This window comes from Rhagoletis pomonella, unplaced genomic scaffold (genome assembly GCF_013731165.1).
Source record: "Rhagoletis pomonella isolate Grant_MI unplaced genomic scaffold, Rhpom_1.0 Rhpom_scaffold_00001, whole genome shotgun sequence".
Classification (NCBI taxonomy): Eukaryota; Metazoa; Arthropoda; class Insecta; order Diptera; family Tephritidae; genus Rhagoletis; species Rhagoletis pomonella.
The window spans coordinates 62,880,989-62,900,997 of NW_023458555.1; the positions used below are offsets into that span (position 1 = coordinate 62,880,989).

Consider the following 20,009-nt stretch of genomic DNA (forward strand, 5'->3'; position numbering starts at 1 on the left):
TTTTTATTCTACATCTATTCTAGCACTCCACAAAAATGAGCATAACTCTCTTAAAACTGAAGCTATTGACTTCAAACCGGTATCAAATTAAAGCTTCTATTGCCACCTTTCAAATAAGAAATGAAATAGATTTTGGTTTTATATAAAATTTCAGAGTTTTTCAACAAATATCGAAAAATCATGAAAATTTGACGTTTATAATTCTTGTTCGGACCACCCTATAGTTTATTCAAAAAACTAATCATAGGGTATTTATCAGAAATAAAAGAACAATTAAAATAAATTTTTTTTGTAAATTTTTCGAAAAATTTTTTTTTTTTTGACTTTTGTTGAAAATTTGACCCAACAATTTTTTTCGGTGTAAATTTTTTCTTCACTCATTCTGTTTGGGATTTCATTCTGACCAATCTGTAGAAGTTTCTCATCGATACAATTAAAATTACAGTTTAGGCAATATGATTTCCAAAAAATTCCGGTTTCGCAACACTGTGAGTCGTTCAAACGACACTGACAAAATGACCTCATAAAACACTGATTTATGCATTTGTGCTGCTGTTACGTGTTACTGTTACGTGAAGCAAAACTAGAATCGAGTTGACAATATCGCACAAACGATCAACCAATATTTTGTTTTCATGAAGCAACACAATCTCGACACGATATCGTTCAGACGATTGTTCCCATACGTGATTCATGCCCAGCTGTTTTTTAGAAAGTGTGGTGTCCAATGGAGGGACTCACAATACAGCAGTAGCAGCTAGCAGTACTGCTCACTTTAGGCCAAATTCTAAATTCATTGCCACTGCCTTCATCGCAGCAAACTTCGCATGTTGAATTTGACATAAATGAAACACAGCTAACTTCTGCTGATGTCACTGAAGCCTAAAAGGCAACAACAAAAATGTAAACAAACAAAAGGGAACGTGATTGGTTTCATATATCTCCATACCAAGTTCCAATACTCTACCATGAACACTTCCAGAGATATGCAGTATGAAAAGTTTGGCTTGTATGGGAGGTGCCACGCCCCCTTTTCCAATAAACACAATTTTTCTCCATGAGTATGTGACTGTTTTCATATGTCTCCATGCCATGCTCGAGTACTCTACCATGAACACTTCCAGAGATATGCAGAATGAAAAATTCGGTTTGTATGGGAGGTGCCAGGCCCTCGCACCTAGCGATATCAAATATACCATATATACACAACAAATTTCATGAAGATCGGTCGAGCCGTTTAGGAGGAGTTCGGCCACAAACACTATGAGACTTGATTTTTATATATTGGATATAGCTCATTCTATTACAAAAACCATATGGGTATTCTCGAAGTCATGCAAAGCCCTTATACGGTGGGCAGTAAAAACCCGTTTCCCTGGGAAAGCTTTGCGAACCTTATAATCCGTGCACCGTGCAAGGGTTTTTATTGTATTGCTGTGCAATGTATGAGGTGGGTTTTATCGAAGGCTGAGGTAGGTCAGCCGCTCCAGGGTTGGGCGGAGATCCCACTAGCCCCCACTAAATAAAATAAACACAGTAGTTTAATGTAGCGAACACAACTACACACACGCGGCTGTTCGGTCAGAATGCCGGCACCTTGACGTACAAGAAGAGAGAGGGAGATACTGAGAGGGATAGAAACTAACTGGTCGGCGGTCGGCGTCGTGGTTCAGAGGGCGGAGACTGTCTAGTGGCTAGTGGCGGTGACGGTGAGAGCGGTGACGGTCTGATAATTAATGATGATGACAGTGAGAGCGGGGACGGTTCGGTGATTAATGATAACGACAGGGAGAGCGGTAGCGATCGTGATGATGGTAAACGCCCATAGCACGGGTACTGCAGCCAATGAGAGCGGCGATGCTGATCGTGACAGCAGTAGTGGTCCCTTGTAGTAGTGACGGCCCTGCGGTGATGTTGACGGTGCCCCAAATAGTGGCGAGGGCGGTAGCGACCCGGCTGTTTGACGAAGATGATAACTTCGGCCCTGATTAGTAGCGGCGGTGACAGCGGCCCTAGATGACGATGATGATGGCGGCCCTTATAGCCCACAAGTAGCGGTCCTCGGTAGCGGTTTAGCCTAGGGGCGACTAATGGCGACGGTGGCCCTGATGATGACGAAGGTGATAGCTCGGCCCTAATAGGTGGTGGCGGTGGCAGTGGCCCTGGATGGCGATGATGGCACGGTTAGCGGTCCTAGCTGGTAGCGGTTCTCGGTCGTGACTTCGGCCCAGGGGCGGCAGATAGTGTTGGCGGTCCGAACGGTCACTTACGGAAGCTGGTCAGTATGGCCCCAGGGCGGCAAGGCCTCTAATGTAGTAAATCGTGGCTGCTTGGAATTGTGTGGCGTGTTTACCCGCCTCGGCACAGTGCCTGCTCGCCCCGCGGTATTCTAAAGCTAAAATTAGTCAAGAGCGCAGAACGCATACTTAAACGCAGTCGGTATACGCAGAATTTTGTCGATTACTGGAGCCCTCAGTGTTGCTGACTACAGTGTTGCCATTCATCAATGCCTTTTCCTAAACTTACCTTTTCAACTACAATTTTTCGTGCTGTAATAGATTGTAGCTAAATAAATATAAACTAAATATTTTAAACGTATTTTGAATAGGAACTTATAACTTTTTTACCATCCGCAAAACTGATGAAGTGGCAACCATCTATAGAAGGAAGAAATCAGCTGACACGGAAAAATCTAAATTCCGCAGATTTCGGCGCTACGGGCTACAACTAGTGATGGCAAAAAAGATTTAATAATCGATTAGTCGGTTAATTGATTAATCGAAAGCGGTCGATTAATAATTGCAATTAATCGTAAGAAATTAACCGATTAATCGGTCATTTCGATTAAAATCGAAAATTAATAAAAACCATTTATAAGTTATAAAAACTGAAGCGCGCGACGAGATATTTTTGTTCTTTAATTTCAGATATGTTTTTAACTATAGCTTATTCTTTAGCAAAAAAAACGTACAAATATGAATATATCAAACTTTAAAATAAAATATTAAAAAAACTCAACAAAAAATTACAGCTTTTTAATTAGCTTTCTTGGAAAGATTTCAGTATGCAGTTTTGTAGCCCATTAAATTTTTGTATGAAAAATTCCAAGACTGAAGTATCTGGCACTTACCACTGATTTTTGGTATTTTTCTGTTTGGTAACGGTGTTGCTTATTTTCTTCAATATAAAAAAGAAGAAAATGCGCAACACCGAATTCGGAAAACAAAATGAAAATATGTGCATACCTTGGTTGTGATTTTTTAGCACTACTTAGGTTAAGCTTGCGTTGACGTTTATGGCAAAAATATCGTTTAAAAAATTTGCAGAATACGAGAATGTAAAAAAACATACCAACTTATTTTGATTCATACATTATTGTGTGAGTAAAATATTAAATTTTTGATGGTTTCTTTTCGATTATTTTGAAAAATTAATCGGTTAATCGCTCGATTAATCGAAATGAAAATTTCGATACAACTAAATCGTTAACCGAATGACAATAACCGATTATAATCGGTTATTCGATTAATCGTGCCATCACTAGCTACAACTACAGAAAAATTCTGCGGTGTTGAGTTTTTATTTACATGGCGCTCTGATAAGACAGATCGTGTCAGCTGATTCGGGTTTACGTACCGGTAGGTTTACGTTCTTGACTAATTTCAGCTTAAGTGGGCAGGAGAGTTTGTCTCCTGTCGACCGAGACCGTTTGCAAAATGATGGGTTTGGGGTCTGTGCGCGGGGTATTCCCCCTTTTACAGGTAGGGATGCAAATGATGCATTGATGTTTTTGAAACATCGATAATATCGGTTCAATTTTCGATGTTTGCCCTCGATGTTTACAATTTACTAACATCGCGAAATTGACGATACATCGATGGAAGTTTTACCGATGTTTTAAACATCGACTTTAAGGAGACTCTCGGACTTTCTTTCGGTATGTTTGACTGACCTTAAATTTATTATTCATTCAGAATTTTTTTTGTTATTCATGGCCTTATAACAATTATATTCAACAATTTTATTGAGCTTGAGGCCGTTCCTTATGAAAAATGTTATTGAAAACCAACAATAATTTACAAAAGGTAGAAGTTATATCTGTTATTTCGGAGTTCACCACATCTCCTCAGAGACCGCGGTTGTGATTAGTAGATGTGGTGATCTCCCAAGTAGCAGCTATAACTTCATACCTGTGAATGTTGTGAATTATTGTTGCTTTTCCACAACATTTTTCATAAAAAACGGTCCCAAGCTCAATAAAATGGTTGGATTCACTCTGAATGCTAATAACCCAGCCGCTAAGACAGAACCAAACATCCCTTAGAATATCAACAAGATCAGGCCTAGGATCTTTAGGATACAGAACACAGGAAAATACATTCATAATTATTAAAGTATTCAATAGTACCCACGCCGCAGAGTACAGTGGTGATGTGGATGATGCACGGGTTGTTTTAACTGAGAAGGCGACTGAAAATTTTCGCAAACAACAAAAATGAGTAAAGGGCAGAATATATAACATAAATCAGCCGTGGTCGAGTGGCTTGTGTGACATCAAGGCACACACCGCCAATCGGAGGAGAAGCTCGGCCAATGATTTTAAACTTTGCACAGATTGCTTTGCAGAGCACAGTAGGCGTAATCTAAATGGTAGTACAAGTATTTTGTGTCCAATTTGCCGTCAAACTATTCGACAATCGACGAAATTATTTACTTAACTTTTTGCTATTTCAAGTTCCTTTTTTTGTTGAAACTTTGAATTATTTAATATTCAAACACATATACATACATGCAAACATATATATTAAATATATGCATTGAAATTTGTTAACTTCAATTTCTTTATATAATAAAGGACAACAAATATTTAGTTCAATGTTATCACATTAGTTAGATTTTATTTAGAACAGGGGGTTTTGGATGTACATATTTTAAAATGGAGACAAGAGCCACAATAAAGATGAAATAACGCCCGCGGGCTTCATTTCAGTTTTTAGGAAATGAATCCCGCGGGCGTTATTGCCATATCGAAAGGGAAATAATGCCCACCGGCAACAGGCAATAAAGCCCGCGGGCTTAATTTCTTTTTCGAAAAGGCAATAACGCCCGAGGGCTTTATTTCTGTTTTTTTTTGGGGGAAGTAAAGCCCTTGGGCGTTATTTCCGCGGGCCTAATTGCACTCCACCCATCCCAAGCATGCAGAGCGACGACAACACACACATACATACATAGTACATGCCTTGCAGGAAATGTATCTAACTATAATTTAACTTGAAGTTGATTAGGAAGGAACTAAAGGCCACTATTATTTCTATATTTCCTTTGAGGAAAGCTAACTATACTTGTATGGCGATGACCGCGAAATAGTCAAGAGTGGTTACCTCTGCATTTGATGTAACTAACTACTTTTGGACATAAAATATCAATAGTAAAAACAAAATATTTTTTTATTTTTTGTACTTCTTTTATTTATTTATTTACTTTATTTTATTACATTTCATATATGTTTACATATTCTGCTGTAGGTGGTCCCATAGTCGAACCCCGTCAAAGATAACTTCAAAATAATAATATAAAATTTCGATCTTTTTCGAATTTTCGATCCTTTTATTTGACCTCAATTCGAAAAAGTATTTGCAGGATATTTAAATAGAAACGCGTTTAAAGAAAACAATCTCGCGATTGCGACTGCATTACCCCTGCATTACTTGTCAACTAGTTTCAAGTTAGGTTTATGTAGCTAACTACAAGTTATATACTTTATAGAAATTTTGCAAAAAAACTAACTACAAGTAATTGATTTGAATATTTTCCAATATACAGTATTTTCGTTGATGTTTATAGGAATAACAATTACGTTTCTATTTGATTTTAATATTTTTTCCCTCAGTGTACCTACAAATGAAATCGACTCTTTTGTATCACATTGGGCCTTATGAATAAAAACTAAGCAATTGATTTTTCCTAAAATTTCAGACCTTTTACTTAAATTTATTTGAATAAATCAAGCAAAAGGTTTGAAATCTTAAGAAAAAGCAAACTTCTTAGGTTTTTGATTCATAAGGCCCATTCACTGAAATCTTCTTCCGAATTGTTCTCACTATTGCTTTCATTCAACGATATTTCTTCCAACCATTTTAGAACTTGTTCTTCATACCCCTCTCGAAAAGTAAAAAAAAGGTTAAAGACAGAAAATAGCCAACAAACATGTTAAAAACTGAAATAAGTACAGCAACCAAATTACCTTTACTACTAACGTTCGCCTGTCAGGCGTCAAGAAGAGTGTGTGGAACTAATGGTCTGATTATGCATACTTCATATGCTTCATATGCATACTTCATATACTGAGTATGCATAATCAGAGCTTAAGCCGTGCAAGGCCACTGTACAATGTGCGCCTGCTAACAACCTCGTACGGCGCTAGATTGAGTTGGCAGGATCGCTTACTTTGATCATTAAAATCGTTCCTGAAATATCGCGAGAAAGCCGAATTCGTTCCGCCTCACAGGCGAACGTTAGTATTCTAGGGTTCAATACTGTTTGACTTAATAGAAATAAATTCTTTTAAATCTTTCAAAACGAGTTATTAAAATATACTGTTCATTTGGCTAATTTTCTTAACGATACTATCACGATAGTATCGATAGTTTTCCATACCAAATGAAAGAGCGAATTCTGCAAAATTGAAAAACAATACAGTTTTTGGTTTACAAGGACGAATAAGTATTGAAAATGCGCTTTTCAATTAATTTTATTTTTTTAAGTTAATAAAGTTAGGAGGACGTAATTCGAGGATGTAGTCGTGTGTATATCAGTCATTTATATGTATTAAAAAAAAAATATTGCAAATTTTCAAGGATATTCAAGGATAAAATTTCAAAAGGAAATTTTCCAAAACCATTCGTCCTTATTCACCAAAAAGTTTTATATGTTTGAATTCTACAGGATTTTTTCTTTTATTTGTTAATCATCTTTTTGAAATTTGAAAGTCCTTTAAAAAAATCCTGACGTCAGAGTGAAACATTTAAAACGCATTTTACTACAATTGCCCATATTTTCGCGAATATATTAATTTTAATATGTGTAAAATTTACTGTCGCACGGTGTAATACTTATATCATAACTACTTATAAACTCAAGGAAGAATTCACCCCTTTTGTCGTGCTTCCCCAAACAGTGCTATGAGCATTTGCATCACAGCATAGGATCCATTGTGTACCACTCTGCCGGAAGTGATCTATTAGTGCCTTTGCTTCAGGTGTCGGGGCTATCTCCTCCTCACCCGGGAAGTACGCGGAGGCAAGTACTGCCTCTTCAACCTACCCTAGGAGTCGGAACTTTGCCCGATCTTGGGCGACAGCTGAAGGCAGCCACCTTCTTCCCACTGTTTCCTTCCAGCAAGACCGCTTCCTCGGTCTCCCTTGCCCTTACGGCTGGAAGTAGCCGCTTTGGAGCTGCCACGTAGTGGTGGCCGTTTTGCAGGCTTTGGAGATGCGATGGGTCCGACGTTCATTTGGGCTTTTCCAGCACCTATTGTAGGGGCGGGTATGTTGTTGTTGCTGCTCTCGGAGGCATCGTTGGAGTTTTGTGAGCTTCATGTAGCTCTGTGTCGACCTCCGATGAATTGTGTGCTGCACTTGCAGGTCAGCAAGCAGGCCTAAATTCCATTCGTCGAGAAAGAGTTCATCTGACCATATTCTGCAGAAGAGTTTGATTTGCTGACTACAAAATAGTATAAGCATTTGCTTTTGCTTACAACGCAGTTTGTTTTTGCTTAGAAAGTCAGCCGAAACAACCAGTTTAGAAAAATTGCAGTTACTGGAAGCAGCTCCCTAAAGCAGGGATCACACGATTTGTACAATGAACTCATTTAGATACAGATTTCTAGGCATATTTGTAACTAATTGACATTCACATTTTACCTAACTAATTCCTCACCAATTATTTTTATTCTTTTTTTTATTAAAGTCGCAATTATATATGTATGTAAGTACATATATAACTGAAGATTAAACCTAACAAAAAAAGTCATGGATGCACACGCGAAAGAAATAAGCAAAAATGCATTTATCTTAAGCCACACATCCTTCGCATACCATACCGCACTCGCAACGAAGACCTCAAACATGTCGCAGCCTGTTTTGAATGAACAAGTTGTTAACAATCCGGACTTTGCTATGGTACTCACCACAGGGACAGACACATCCGCAAAGTCGGAGCATATGACAAATTCATCCGCGGAGCAGTGGGCGCATTTCTATGACTTGATGATATCTTGGCAAAGTATTTTTCTGATAACGATATTCTGTGTGCTCATCGTGATCACTGTGTTGGGAAACACATTAGTTATTGTAGCCATAATAACCACGCGACGTCTGCGAACTGTTACAAACTGTTTTGTTATGAGTCTAGCAGTGGCTGACTTCTTGGTGGGAGTATTCGTGATGCCGCCAGCGGTAGCAGTGCATTTAGTGGGTAAGTGAGAGTTGTTTATACATGTAGTATATGTACATATATCGCATACTTAGATCTAAAGAGAGACAATTCAAAACTCTAATTTTTTGACTTATACATACCATGGTGGAATAAGATAAGTTGATATCAGTACGAACTCCCCAAATATTGCAAATTAGTAAAAAGAGGGACGAAATAAATCTAGGTTATAGGCATGATTAGGGATAAATCGATACCATCAAGGTATTACTCAAATCAGTACTTGTACTTTTATCAAACAAGGTATCGATACCTACTCAGTATCGGAAAGGTATCGAGTACTTGTACTTAGAACTACGATTTTGCAAATTTTTCAAAGTTATTGAATTTTTTTCACAAAAAATATGCATTTTTACAAGATTATTTATCTTCTAATATTTTTTCATACCAAAACAATAGCATACATTTTTACCAGATTAATAGATAAAGTTTTTTCATATAAAATAAATTTGAGAAAATAATTCTTTTTTTGTTATATTTCTCCCAAAAAAATCAACTTTTCCAAATGATTTCCTGAAAGGAGAGATTTTGATATACGGGCATGTTCTGAAGTTCGAAACTTTTAACTCGACTCGATTTGCCAAATGCTTTTTAATTATATCTGATGAAAAGAGTGAATATTCTAATTAAAAACCGTAAAAGAAGCAGCAGCGATATGGAATAAGTCATTTTAATGCGCGACTTGTAAATTTTTGGGTTAAAAACATCGGGAAAATTATTGATATCGAGTCGATTTCAAATTTTAGAATTTTAGAATATGCCTGATAGTTGTACCTGTTTTTTAGATAAGCCTCTAGCAAGGGACAGATGACTCAACAACCGTTATGTATAGACGGGCTTGCTTATATAGCTGCGGAAATGTAGTGCGCATATCTTCCCATTCCTCTGATAGGTAGCTTTTCAAAAAAGATGCTGAAGCATAATAAGTTTTGCGCTTCCGATACAGGTACTTTTTTTTGATACCTACTTGGATCGCGGTAAAAAGTATCGAGTAAAAAACTACTTGGTAAATTGTATCGATATATCACTAGGCATGATTCAAAAATAAAAGGTTAGATAATTATTGACAGCGGCGGTTTGACACTCCCTTACAAGCGGTTGCATTTACGAAAGACGGAGAAAGGGGAAGAAGGAAATCCCTTGGTACGAAAATGGTAGTAGAAAAATACGCAAAGTATGCAATTAGTATTTGGTGAAATTACTTTTGTAAATTGTAATGTATTTGCAAGAAATTTGGCATTTTAAAAGAAATATTGAACGAGATTTTAAGATATGTATCTACGTGAATTATGTAATTTGTTTGCTATATAGCGGTATAAAAACTAAAAAGGGCTCAAAATTAAAATATAATTACTATGAGTTTTATGTAAACTCGAAACCATTCTTGTAACCGGTGAATTTTGTTAACATCTCATGAGCAGGTAACAACATATTTCCCGGCTAAAAAAGACTAAAATGTTTCGACTAAAATTCACATATTTTATTCAAAGAAATCGCTAGTAAGTAAGAACTCGTTATGCGTAGATCAGAAGTCATGTTTGTGGTTCTTAAATATAAAAAAGAGATCAATTACAAACTTATGGCATTTTCTTTTTTGTTGAACAATTTTGCCTTAGAGTGTAACATTTGCACTAGGTAACTTTTCGTCCTGAAAAATGACTACATATATTAGTATTAAGTATTTTGTTTAGTCAGAGGGCGATATTTTGAGAAATGAACTCGTGAAGCTGTGAAAGGGCTGCAGAAAACAGGCCAACATTATTTCGAGAAAATAAAATGCCATTAATTTATATCGAACAAGCCGGTCGCTCTTCAAGTTTTTAACAACTCAACTAAATATTTAATTGTATTTTGATGTCCATATATTCGAAACTCCTGCCTTTAATGTCCTACTCACTCTCTCACATGCCTGTATGGGAGCAATAATAAGCAACAATAAAGTATGTTGGCACCATGATACAATTATTCACAGGTATTGTCTTCCCATAGAGTTTTGCTAAACATCGATATTCGTGCTCTTTTATTCTCATTCGTTATTTTCTAAGTGTGGCGAATAAAACTTCGCACTTAAATTTAAGCCATTCATAACAAAAATTGTATAAAGAAAGTCCCCACTACGTCCTTTTTTGAACTTTTTTTAGTTTATTTAATGTTTATTATTTTTTATGAAAATGTAGCTGATTACTTAACAAACACCATATAAGTCTCATTTTCTCAGACTGTGCAAAAATTATGCATATTCTGCAAAATTTCAAGTGTACGAAATTTTTCCATACAAAGTATATTCTAAAATTTTTTTATACGGAAAACAATGCGGAACACGTCAACAAAAAATTGCAAAAAAAATCTACGATAATTGCCAGCCACCTCAAATTTGCACTTTACTATCCTAAAATTTTAAACTAAAAATGCAGATTTTTTTTTAATTTTTGCATAAAATATGAAATTTGGATTTAAATGGCGTTTGTAAGTAATCAGCTATAATTTCATAAAAAAATAATAAGCTAAAATATCGCGTCCTAGTTCGTGTTTGGGTCACTGTATATTCACATAAAAAAAATTGAAATCGGCCCAGTATTTTAAGACTTTTTGGATTATAGAAAATTCTTTCAATTCCATATACTTAACACAGCCCGACATGAAAATTTTCTCCGAGATAAGACTAGCAATTTCTATTACATTTTGAGTCGCTAAATTTGTAAAAATGGAAACTTATATGTTTATATATTTGAATTTTAATGAAATACGGCAAATAGCGAAATCGGCTAAAAACAGCTAACTTTTTTTGCAAAACGGCTAACCAATCGGCTGCCGGCTAAATCGAGATTTCTCGGAACACGGCTAAACTGGCAACAATGACCTCTGCTGACGGAGCGGTGCGAGAGAGACCACTGTCAGTTTATCGAACCTTTAATTATTGAATCATAAAGCAACAATTTAGCCAAAAAGAGCGCTGCATCTACTATAAAAATCGCTAATAAGCTAGAAATGGATCTTATAAACCTCTCTTTTAACTTGTCCTGTCACATATAAAGAATGTATATCAAGGCTTGGTCCAAAAACCTAAATCGAAAATAATAATTTCTACATACAGGCCTATTCTGCTTGTTACCGAACATTTTGACACCGGAAAATTTTGTTATCAAAAAATAACACCACTTCTTTTAATCGCAATTTAATCTATTCAGAAATTCAGCTATGAAGTTTTGTATAAATTCCGGTGTTGCATACTTCACGGGACAATACTTTGTTACCTGCTTATGAGTAACAAAATCTACCAGTGCGCAGAATGCGAAAACAGTTTAAAAATTACCAGGAACTTTATTTACTGGTAACAAAATTTTTGTGACCAAAGCAGAATAGGGCCTGTTAATAATAATTTTGAGCTAGGCAAATTATATTGTTTTTTTCCCGTAATTAATTTTTGTTGTTGGTTGCAGAACCAAAGAATTTAGTTTATACATATATAGATCTGTACATTATGCCGTGGTATAGAAATTACAATATCAAAATTGTAGTTTACCATTATATATCGTCTTGAGCCTATCTTGAATAAAACAATTAGTAAAACATACAATACTTCTTTTATTCTCTAAAATTAAAAAAGATAACATGAATTTTCAAAAAGTGTACATAAATTTTATGGTTTATTTTACGAATTTGTTGCTTGACCGGTGCATATGTATTTACTTAATTAAGGATTAGCCAAGACACAGTAAAACTTAAAATTTACGAATATGAAGGCATGTTTCAATACCTGAGCAGCCATGTTCCAAGGTATCATAGACAATATGATGATATGAGGGTATAAGTACTCATTTCTTAAAGATGCTCAAATTTGGTTACTTCTATAGTCAGTGGCTTTTGATAAAGCGGAGGGCGTTCACTTGAGCGTACGGAAGTAGTTGTCATTGGTCTTCTAGGTAAATATTCACATGACTGATCAGTCAGTTTTGAATTTAAATTTACTCTCGCTGGGTTTATAATGTAACGCTACAATGTTCGTAACATACGGATCACCTTTTTTGTTTCCCGGCCTCAAGCTTTCATATTTGCCCTGAGAAAAGCGATAGAAGTATTTATAGGTTAAATAAAATACTCTATAGGGCTCAGGATCTTGCTTTGCTGCTTTAATTATACTACTAATAACAAAAATATCTCGTTATCGGCCATGCAACTTCTTTTCTATTACACCATGAATGGAATCGACTTCCATTTGCGAATGACCGAGTTCGAGATATTTTTGTTCAATAACAACATTATTCTCTCTCGCCAAATCGAGCAAAGCATTAGCCAGTGTCAAGCAGAGGGTTTGATAACCACAACTAGGGTTGCCAGATTTTGTATGCAGGAAATCAGTACGTTAGACTTTTTCATGCTAAAAAATCAGTACTTTTTAGTACATTTTTATTCAAAGCAAAATTATGAATGTAAGTAACAGACAATACTTTAAAACAGCAGAGTACTTGTTTTTAACAATATTTTGGGGTATAAATAAAACCTAGTTCATAAAAAATAAAAGTGTCATTCATTTTAACATGAGTTTACATATCATTGTACACAGAAGCCAATAAATTATTTTATATTTGTGACATTGTTGAATAGCAATAAGGAGATCATTTCCATCTTGAGCTTTTAAATAGTAAAAGAATTCTATATATTTCATTTTAACATTACTTTTAATTTGAAGTTTACTTTAAAAAAATTTAATTAGAATCCGGTTTTTCTCTTTGCGCCAGGAAGCAAACTTTATACTCTCAGATGATTCGTTTGAGTGTGGAATTACAACAAAAAAATACATATTTCAAACTGTGGAAAAGTACCACTATTTAAAGACTTCTTCTATATTTCCTCATGGCTTAAGTTAATTTTTTCAACTAGACAAAAACTTTGAAAGACTAATAATTCGCTGAAAAGAGTGTCTAAACTCTATGTCTTGCATGCAAAACTATGTCGTAGGCAAAAGCCATTCGAATATCCAAATTTTTTGTTATTAAACTGAAAGTTATTTTCGAGATAACTAACAACACTCGAGAAAAAAACGTCAGCCTTAGTATACCTTTCATGAGCATGAAATAGTATTATAACTTTGGTCCGATGTTTGTAAGTACCAGAATTAGGAGAGATACACCCATTAAAATGTATACTTAAATGTTTGCTGGATTGGAGCTGCTACTTATACTTAAATTATCAGAACATCGAGCTGAGTCGATTTAGCCATGTCCTCTGTCCGTCTGTTTGTATGCAATCTAGTCTCTCAGTTTTCGAGATATCCGGATGAAATTTAGTAGGGGGGTTGCTTTTTATAATGTATTAATCATGTGTCGGAATGGGAAGAATCGGACCACTATAACATATAGCTCCCATACAACTGATTGTTCAGATATGAGATTTTTCGTTATAACTTCTCCATTTATGCAGATAGGAACTGAAATTTTGCAGTACTTCAACCCATCATCAAAAGAAAACTTAGGGTGAAAATTACAAAGATCGGGTTACTATAACCTATAGCTCCCATACAACTGATTGTTCAGATATAAGATTTTTCGTTATAACTCCTCTATTTAAGTAGCTAGGAACATGAAATTTTGCACTGGTGTCACTCATTATCAAAAGAATACTCAGTGCAAATGGCGAAGATCGGGTCGCTATAACCTATAGCCTCCATATAACTGATTGTTCAGATATGAGATTTTTTGCCATAAGTTTTCCATTTATGCAACTAGGAACATGAAAATTCGCACCGTTTTCGTTACTAGCAGAATACTTACAGTGAAGATAACAAGGGTCGTGTCATTATAACATATATCACCCATACAACTGATTGTTCAGTTATGAGAACTTTCGTTATAACTCCTCCATTTAAGCAGCTACAAGCTTGAAATTTTGCAATACTTCCACCCATTATCAACAGAATACTTACAGGGAAAATAACAAAGATCGGGTCACTTTTACATATAGCTCCCATACAACTGATTTTTCAGATATGCGATTTTTTGTTATACAGAAGGTACCCTGCAGGGAAAGCTACTAGTTGTGAACTAGAATTCTACCAGTTTGCGTTTCAGCCCAACTAGTTCACGTTCTACCATTTTTCAATGTTAGCGACTGGTATTTTTAACATTGCGATGTCCTACGAGATGTCAATTGTCAGGCTATGCATCAGCATCTGTTAGTAGAAATACTAGTAGCATCATACCAGTTGATGAGATAGTCTGCCAATTCATCCCCCATGAAAAGCATTAGTAAGCCTTTTTGCTCGCGGCGCTCCAACAGTCGAAATGGCCTACAGAGCAACGCACTCGTGTTGTATGCCTGAGGTACCAGGTTCAAGCCCGGGCGCAAGGAAAATTTTATTTATTTTTTTATAATATTTCTTTTATTTATATTTTTTACTAGCAGACCCGGCGAACTTCGCCCCGCCCAAAATTTTTATATATTTTATTGAAACTTTTTGGTCCAACATTTTCACCAACAATTCACGTTTACGATTTTCATTGGCACATTTGTCTGCTAAGATTAAGGTTTGGTGGTCATTTTCCGCTTTAAATGACCTAAGGAAAGTGTTATATCCGTTCTTGAAATTCTCCAGTTGTGCGGCATTTCATTGCACGGTTATTCGCAAAGCGAAATACATGTTTTCCTCTTCACTCCCTGGCGGCAACAATGACCCGGTTCCATAGTGAAAGTCCTAGAAGCTTTACAGTATAGTAGGTGGCAATTTCAAAATGGGTGCGAATCATTGTTCTACAGAAATGCAATATACATATACTTAATTCAGACGAAATACCTTAAAAGTTTGAACGCATAATAATATTGGAAAATCACATCCATTGGGCCAATTGCAACGCAGGAGCGTTCGATATACTCAACGGTGCAACAGGTCGATTTAATCTGACCTTCACGTCCCCTTTTCTCACTTGGCTATTTTTAGTAAAAGCTCGACTTCAGCACCACTTGGAAGCACGTTTTTGCAGTAGTATTGCATACATATTTAAAACATTAGCCAAATCGGATCATAAATAAGATTTTTAGTAATAACTCAACTACAGCGCCAACTGTCGGATTAAATTGTGAAACTAAACCATCCAGAGACCCACTCAAATACACAAAAAGTTTCGTTAAAATCCGTACAACCATTTAGGAGGATTTCACTCACAAACACACCTACAGAAAAATAAAAAAATTCATTCAAAGATAGCTAAAGGTCGGTACGTTTGTAGGCCTCACACCCCTTTTCAAATAACCCAAATTTTCTCCATGAGTATGGGCTTGATTTCAACTATATACATATCTCCATACGAAGTTCCAGTACTATACCTTGAATACTTGCAGAGATATGCAGTATAAAAATTCGATTTATATGGGAGGTGCCACGCCCCCCTTTCCAACAGCTGCCCTCTTTCTTCATGAGTATGCGATTGATTTCGTATATCTCCATACCAAGTTCCGAAACTCTACCATGAACACTTCCAAAGATAGGCAGTATGAAAAATTCGGTTTGTATGGAAGATGCCACGCCCCCTTTTCCAATAGTTCCAATTTTTCTCCAAGAGTATGCGATTTATTTCGTACATCTCCATACAAAACTCTACCAAAAAATTTCCAGAGATAAGCAGTATGAAAAATTCGGCTTGTATGGGAGATGTCACACCCCTTTTTACAATAGCTTAAATCTTTCTGCAAGGGTATGCGATTGATTTCGTATATCTCCATACCAATTTCCAAAACTCTACCATGCACACTTTCAGAGATATGTAGCATGATAAATTCGGTTTGTATGGGAAGTGCCACGCCCCCTTTACATATAGATTTTTCTCAGCCTAAAACCATCCTTGGGACACTTGCGGCAGGTGGCAGTTTCAAAAAAATCGGTTCAGCCGCTCTCGAGCCTTGAGAAAACTAACAAATATTAGTTGAGATATATTATATATTATAATTATATTTTGACAGTATCCGTTGTTTCAGATTAGCGCAAAAAAATCTTGCCTAGTGACGAATTCGCCCCTTGATATGGTCGTTACTTAAAGCTATTTATATTCGAAATTGCATGAAAATTGGAAAACAGGAATCTATAAGCTTATCCAGGCAAAAAGCTACCTACGTACCGAATTTTAAGCAAATCGGACCATAAATACGATTTCTTCGAACAGATCGGTCCCTGGTCCACTTCTCGGACAAAATAGATAATATATGCTAATATATGCTAAAAAGCTACCTACGTACCGAATTTTAAGCAAATCGTACCGTAAATACGATTTTTTTCGAATAGATCAGTCCCTGGTCCACTTCTCGGAAAAAAATGGATCATATATATGCTAATATATGCTAAGGAACTACTTACGTACCGAATTTTAAGCAAATCGGACCATAAAAGCGATTTTTTGGAATAGATCGGTCCCTGGTCCACTTCTCGGACCAGCCGTTCGCGAGATTACCTGTTGCAAAAAAAGGGACTTCTCTTTATATAATTAGTATAGATTTAGGGGTTTTTTTTTTGTTATTCTTAAATTTAATTAAAAAAAAATATTTTTTTTAATCTATTTTTTTAGGCACAAGTATTACTTTCCACATATTTTTTTCTTTTTTTTTTGTAATGTAACCAGATTTTTAAGTTTGTTATTTATATTTAAATTGCAATAATTATTCCTACTTACATTGATTTAACTTTAAAAATCTTAACCACCTCCAAGCGGCCTCGAACCTACGATCCCAGCCAGAACCAGAACCAGTAGTTTTCACGTGACGCCACAGCCGACATTTGTAAGAAAAGCAATTAACCCTCAAACCGGCAACTTTGAGATAGTGATCAGAAATGGTTGGGAATTTTTTCTGGCATAACTTGGGCATGATAAACTCAATGTCGTCATCTATATACCATTTTGTCGCTTCGTTTGACTTCCAGGTGAGATAAATGAAACAGTGCCTCCAGGCACTCATATCGGTTAAAGCAAAAAATATGAACAGATAGAAATTTTATTAAAAGTTACCAACAAGTGTATATTTAAAGAAAGTACTCAGTACTATGAAAAATACCCGATCCTTAAGAGTATCGATACCAAAGAACTCGATCCTCAAAACACTCGATTTTTCCCAACACTAGTTAAAACTGATAAAATAAAATTTCTCTGTTGCGATAAGGTCAAGTGTATTTTAGCCGATATCATTTAAATTAGTAATGAAAGTTTTTTCTAAACTTGAAATGCATATAATGGCGAATGTTTAATGTAAAAAATTGGTATCGGGTACCGAAAAGGAAGTACTGGGTACCGAAATCTTTTTTAAGTATTGGGTACCGACAATTCAGCACATCACTAAAGAGCAGTTTTATTTGCTGTTCTCAGTCGTCAACTCTACGATGACGTCATGCCAAAATTACTCTCACGAATTCTGCTGCAATCGGCGCAATCTTGTATTCTATAATTCTTGATTCATAGATTTTGTCTTCCCAGAGAGTTTTGCTTCACATGGAAATTCGTGCTCTTTTATTCTCATATCCGTTTTTTCCAAGTGTTGCGAATAAAACTTCACACTAAAATTTAACCTTCATAAGCTCTAAAAAAAACTTGCATTGTCGACCCTCATGCGTCATTTTTGACGCGAAGACCAGATGAAGGTTAAGACCAGGCATGGGCAGAGAACGAGCACACGCTCAAAGAGCGTAATCATCCTGTGTACATATACAAGCAAGAGCGTAACGATGAGAACGCAACAGCATCCCTACAAAAAATTGTGCGACTAATCTCTAAAGAGAGTATTCCGAAATTACTCTCAATCGGGTACAATTCGGCATTAATTAGCCCCAACTAGTCTCACAAGGGTATTGATGGAGGTCAATTAGTCTCGACTCATCCCTTATGGGTATAATTGGAGATCAATTGGTCCACAACTAATCTCTAACCGGTACTATTAACGATTTAATGATATGTACGCACTTAGTCAATGAAATTTGATGTGCGGCGTTGGCACACAGAGAGAGTGCTGGCGCAAATTTTTATTTTTATTTTTTAAAAGTGACTAGTCGCTTTTTATACCCGTTCGGGTATAAAGGTGAACAATTGTCTCTTCATAGGACATGCTCGAACAAAAGTGATCAGTACATTCCATATAAAGAGATCAAAAGTGGTATTAGTCGCATGCTCCTTTGCGATTGCTTCCGGGGTCATCCCGGATTAGTCCAATTTTTTGCAGGGACGCAATATGAATTAGGCACACTAACACATTCTCACTTTTAGCTAACGCTTATTTGCGGTAGTGCCCACCTCTGGTTAAGCCATTCATAACAAAGATTTTGTCAAAATATCCCCGCTACCTTCTATGAAAAAATACAGTGACTCAAATATACACTGGGACGCAAGTTTTGGGTATTTTGCTTTAGTTTATTTATGTTTATTCTTTTTTATAAAAATATAGCTGATTACTTAACAAATAGTTATTTGCTCACTGATATCGGGTTATTGTATCGAAATCTAATATTGACCCGATCTAAAAAATAATGACTTACACGTATAGTAAGAGGACTGTAATTAAATTTAAACCAAAACTTTAAAATTTCCGAGCACTAATTTCACAAATTCGGTTTGAAATATGCACTTTTTATAACATGGGTAGGACTTATGGTGTCCCCTCCGCCACCCCGAAAGTAGTGGCAAATGACTAAATATTTCTTAATTTAGGTATAGAAGTAGGGCTAAAAATAGTTAATTTTAAATTTCGAACCAGGATGTGTCTTCTCTTTTCAATGACCTAGTTGAACTTGCTGCTCTTTGTCTTCATTAATATAAAAAATGTACTCAGGAACAGGCTTTTATATACATATCAGACAAGAAGCATTTGAAATCAAATATTGGAAGCAACTGGTCTTCCAAACGGTTGCACAATGATTCATCTCCGGTTGACTCTGTTTTCGACCGCTTTGAGCTTCTGGTGACAAACTTCAAAATGAAATCGTTAAAACAATATTTAATTACTATTAATTTACTCACTTACCCGTCGTATCATTTTTATACCCGAGCGCACTTGTGCACAAGGGTATATTAATTTTGTTCACATAACGGTTGTTTGTAACAGCCAAAATGAATCGAGATAGATATAGACAAATGTATACATAAATGATCAGGATGAAAAGAGAAATCGATTAAGCCATGTCTGTCTGTCCGTCCGTCTGTCCGTCTGTCCGTCTGACCGTCTGTCCGTCTGACCGTCTGTCCGTCTGTCCGTCCGTCCGTGTACACGATAACTCGAGCAAAAATTGAGATATCTCAACGAAATTTGGTATGTAGGTTTCTGTTAATCCAAGGTAGGTTGGTATTGAAAATAGGCGACATCGGACTGTAACCACGCCCACTTCCCATATAACGGTAATTTCCAGCAATACGAAAACTGCGATATTTTAGTAACTACTGAAGTTAATTCACTCAAAACTGATATTTGTAATAATTTTCAGACGAAAAATAAGAATATTATAAATTTTTGGAAAATGGGCGTAGCCACGCCCACTTATGGGTACATGTGTA

At 36.0% G+C, this 20,009-nt stretch overlaps 1 protein-coding gene across 1 annotated transcript in view; it reads left to right on the forward strand.

Annotated features, from left to right (window-relative positions):
- The first annotated feature begins 7,986 nt into the window (after nt 1-7,986).
- LOC118751810 (probable G-protein coupled receptor No18) overlaps nt 7,987-20,009 on the forward strand; it is a 29,772-nt gene continuing 17,749 nt past the window's right edge. The window contains exon 1 of the mRNA XM_036486628.1: nt 7,987-8,475. Within this exon, the coding sequence (XP_036342521.1) occupies nt 8,031-8,475 (445 nt within the window). The 5' untranslated portion in view covers nt 7,987-8,030. The remainder of the gene's footprint in view (nt 8,476-20,009) is intronic.